The 3,647-nt window shown below is 44.4% G+C and overlaps 1 protein-coding gene across 1 annotated transcript; it reads left to right on the top strand.

The window, feature by feature from the left end:
• The first annotated feature begins 307 nt into the window (after positions 1–307).
• LOC105037764 (G-type lectin S-receptor-like serine/threonine-protein kinase At2g19130) lies at positions 308–2,825 on the top strand. Its single transcript, XM_010913392.2, has one exon. The coding sequence runs from the start codon at positions 317–319 to the stop codon at positions 2,753–2,755; it is 2,439 nt and encodes an 812-aa protein (XP_010911694.2). The 5' UTR covers positions 308–316; the 3' UTR covers positions 2,756–2,825.
• Positions 2,826–3,647: the final 822 nt, after the last annotated feature.

Below are 3,647 nucleotides of genomic sequence, written 5' to 3'. Positions count from 1 at the left end.
CCATCAGTTAATCTTCTCATGAACCCTAAAATTATAAATAGAATGATGGTTGCATAAACTGGTTCTTTGACTAAGCGTAATGGCATAACTAGTAAACATTGAAAAGAGCGGGAGGGGACCAAAAAAAAGGACATGACATAGAACATTTCAAAGTTGACAAAGAAACAACCCGTCAGGAAAAGAAATTTAGTCCACCCTTTTAATGAATGGAAATTTGACTGACATTAAAATAACCTATAAAAAGCCGCAGCTACTTCCTCTTATTCATTTACATTTTACATCGGCAGGCTGGCTTTCGCTGCATGCTTCTGCCCCTATGGATACTAAGAAGAGGCCATGTTCCTCTCTTTCTATCTCTCTTCTTCTCTTCTTTCTCCTCTCTTCTCTCAGCATCCAACACTGTGCGGCAACTGATAACATCTCTTCAGGCCAGTCCCTCTCTGGAAACCAGACCATAGCGTCCAAAGAAGGCAACTTTGAGCTGGGGTTCTTCACACCGGGTAATTCTCGTAACTACTACGTGGGCATCTGGTACAAAAAAATTCCAGTCCAAACTGTAATCTGGGTGGCGAACAGAGCAACACCCATCTCCAACACCTCCTCTGCCGAGTTCAAAATCTCAGAAGATGGCAACCTAGTCCTCCTCAACGGTTCCAAAATCCCAGTTTGGTCATCCAATTCAATTCCATCAACATCGGATTCGACAGTTGCAGTGCTTCATGACACCGGAAATCTTGTTATAAGAGATGGGTCAAACACTACAATTTGGCAGAGTTTTGATCACCCGACTGACATAGTCATGCCAGAAGGATGGATTGGATTTAACAAGCTCACAGGGGAGTGTCAGAGTGCCACTGCTTGGGAGACTCCTGAGAACCCTGCCCCCGGGCCTTTCACTCTGAGTCTGAGCCCTGATAGATCCAAGCAATATGTATTACTGTGGAATAATTATGAAATTTACTGGCGCAGTGGTGTTTGGAACGGCCAGTACTTCCCTGCACTCCCTGCTACTAACGAAAACACTCCCTTCAACCTCACCTTCATCGACAACGAGCAGCGGATGTATGGCACGTATACCATCTTGTACAGTTCTTTCATCACTCATACTATGATTGGTTCAACTGGGCTATTAACACAACGGTATTGGCTGGACAGCACCCAGGAGTGGCAGTCAATCTCTTCTCAACCCGTGCCTCAATGTGATGTCCACTCTTTATGTCGCACTTTTGGTATCTGCGACCAGAAAAGCTCGGATAATATTTGCAAATGCACCCCTGGTTTCGAACCAGCTTCAATGAAAGAATGGGAGCTCAATGTTTGGAGCTCAGGGTGCGTGCGGAAAACCAGTTTGCGATGCAGTAAAAAAAGCTCAGACGGTGGAGAAGGGGATGGATTCCTTGGGATGACCAATATGAGATTGCCTGCCAATCCACAGAACTTGACTGTTGGGAGTGCTGAAAACTGTGAACAAGCTTGCTTGAACGATTGCTCTTGTAACGCGTATGCTTATGTAAGTGGATGCTCAATTTGGACTGCGGACCTTTGGAACCTTGTGCAACTCTATGATGATGATAGTGGAGCTGGTACTCTTTATCTTCGGCTCGCTGCTTCTGATTTCCCAGGTTCAGGTAGCTCGCATAAGTTGGTAATTGATCTAACTCTTGGTGTCATCGGTGGAATTCTTGGCATCTTGTGTGTTCTTGTTGGACTATTTTGGGCATTTCAAAGGAGTAAACGAATTCGGATGGCAAAACAAGTTGAGGGTTCTTTGATTCTGTTTCCTTACGGCGATTTGCAGCGTGCGACCAAGAACTTCTCTGAGATGTTGGGCAGTGGTGGGTTTGGCTCTGTTTTTAGAGGGACATTAGTTGACTCAACCGATGTAGCTGTGAAGAAGCTTGACGGCTTGAGACAAGGAGAGAAGCAATTTCGAACCGAGGTGAGCACATTGGCTGCTATTCAACATGTCAATCTGGTTCGCCTTCGCGGTTTCTGCTCCGAGGGCTGCAAAAGGCTTCTAGTTTATGAGTTCATGTCAGGAGGTTCCCTGGACTATCACCTCTTTCGAAACAATTCCGCAGTTCTCTGCTGGAAGATGAGGTATCAAATTATTCTTGGGATTGCGAGAGGATTAGCCTACCTCCATGAGAAGTGCCGGGAGTGCATCATACACTGCGACATAAAGCCAGATAACATACTTCTAGACAGGGACTTCTGCGCCAAAGTTGCAGACTTTGGCATGGCGAAGCTCGTCGGTCGTGACTTCAGCAGGGTACTGACAACCATGAGGGGAACTGTTGGCTATCTCGCACCCGAGTGGATCTCAGGCCTACCAATCACCTCCAAGGTCGATGTCTACAGCTTTGGGATGATGCTCTTTGAACTGGTATCAGGCAAGCGAAACACAACGCACTCCGTGGATGGTAGCAACATCTTTTATCCTTCGTGGGCTGCAAGAAAGATTATTGAAGGCGATATATTTAGCTTATTGGACCATAGATTGAATGGTGCTGATGACACTGAAGAGCTAACCAGTGTCTGTAGAGTTGCTTGCTGGTGCATTCAAGACTCTGAAGGTCACAGGCCAACAATGGGACAGTTGGTGCGCATCCTAGAGGGAGTCCTGGAGGTGAGCATGCCGCCACTTCCTAGGGCTCTTCAGCTTCTCACGGAAGATCAGAGCCAAATTCGTTATCATTTGTCATCCACGGAGTACGAAGATGCACTTGATCAATCTCTGAATTTCTATCAGTAAGTGTCAAGCTACAGAGGGCACATGAGTCTCTGCTGAGCATGTCAATAGTATGTAACGTGTTAAAGTAGAGCTTATAGCAGTTATGATCCTTAAGATGGGTGTTATGTGAGGGTGTAATGCATGTTCTATGGTGGTTGTATTATGTATTTGGTGGCATAAAGTTCATGGATATCTTTAGTTATAAAGATATGTTAGATATAAAGTTTCCAACTCATCACTTTGCAAGCTTGAGTTATAAAGATGCTAGGTACACAAGCTAGCTGGCAAGCACCGGATGTACCTCTTGTTGAAGACATCGTTCAAGATCTCCTTATCTATTTATTTCCAATGCACTTATTTCAGAATTTCTCAGCTTTACTGTATCACATCAACAATCAAGCCACATATGCGCATTTGTTTATGAAGTTCATGGACCCGTCATCTGAGACGATCATAAACCATTGATGTTTTCTTGATTATAGATAATGTTAATTAGAGGTGGAGGAGGCTTGCAATGGTCATACCAATCCAAAGCCTAAATGCAGTGGCTAGTGTGGGGCATTATTCATGAGAATCGATGAAATATACGGCACTTGATGAAATGCAGGCGCTTTGATTGGGTTGTGACAAGTTTGACGTGGTATCACCGTTGCAATGAATATTTTCTCCCTCCCATCCACTTCTTTGTAAGAAGAGAAAAATGACGTAGGACTAAGAAATCTATAATTTCCTTATTAATGACCGTACAGTCTGGTTCCTTTTTGCATTACCCACCTAGCAAATAAAGGAGTGTTAAATCAGTTCAAGCTTTTAGATAAATCATTCGTAGACAAAAAGCGGCGGGCATTCTTTCGTCGGCTCTACAGGACATGGCATTCATCTGATCTGCACTCCTTTCTTAGCTGACTAGGCT

This window comes from Elaeis guineensis, chromosome 2, assembly GCF_000442705.2.
Source record: "Elaeis guineensis isolate ETL-2024a chromosome 2, EG11, whole genome shotgun sequence".
NCBI lineage: Eukaryota > Viridiplantae > Streptophyta > Magnoliopsida > Arecales > Arecaceae > Elaeis > Elaeis guineensis.
This window is presented reverse-complemented; position numbering and strand designations above follow the sequence as displayed.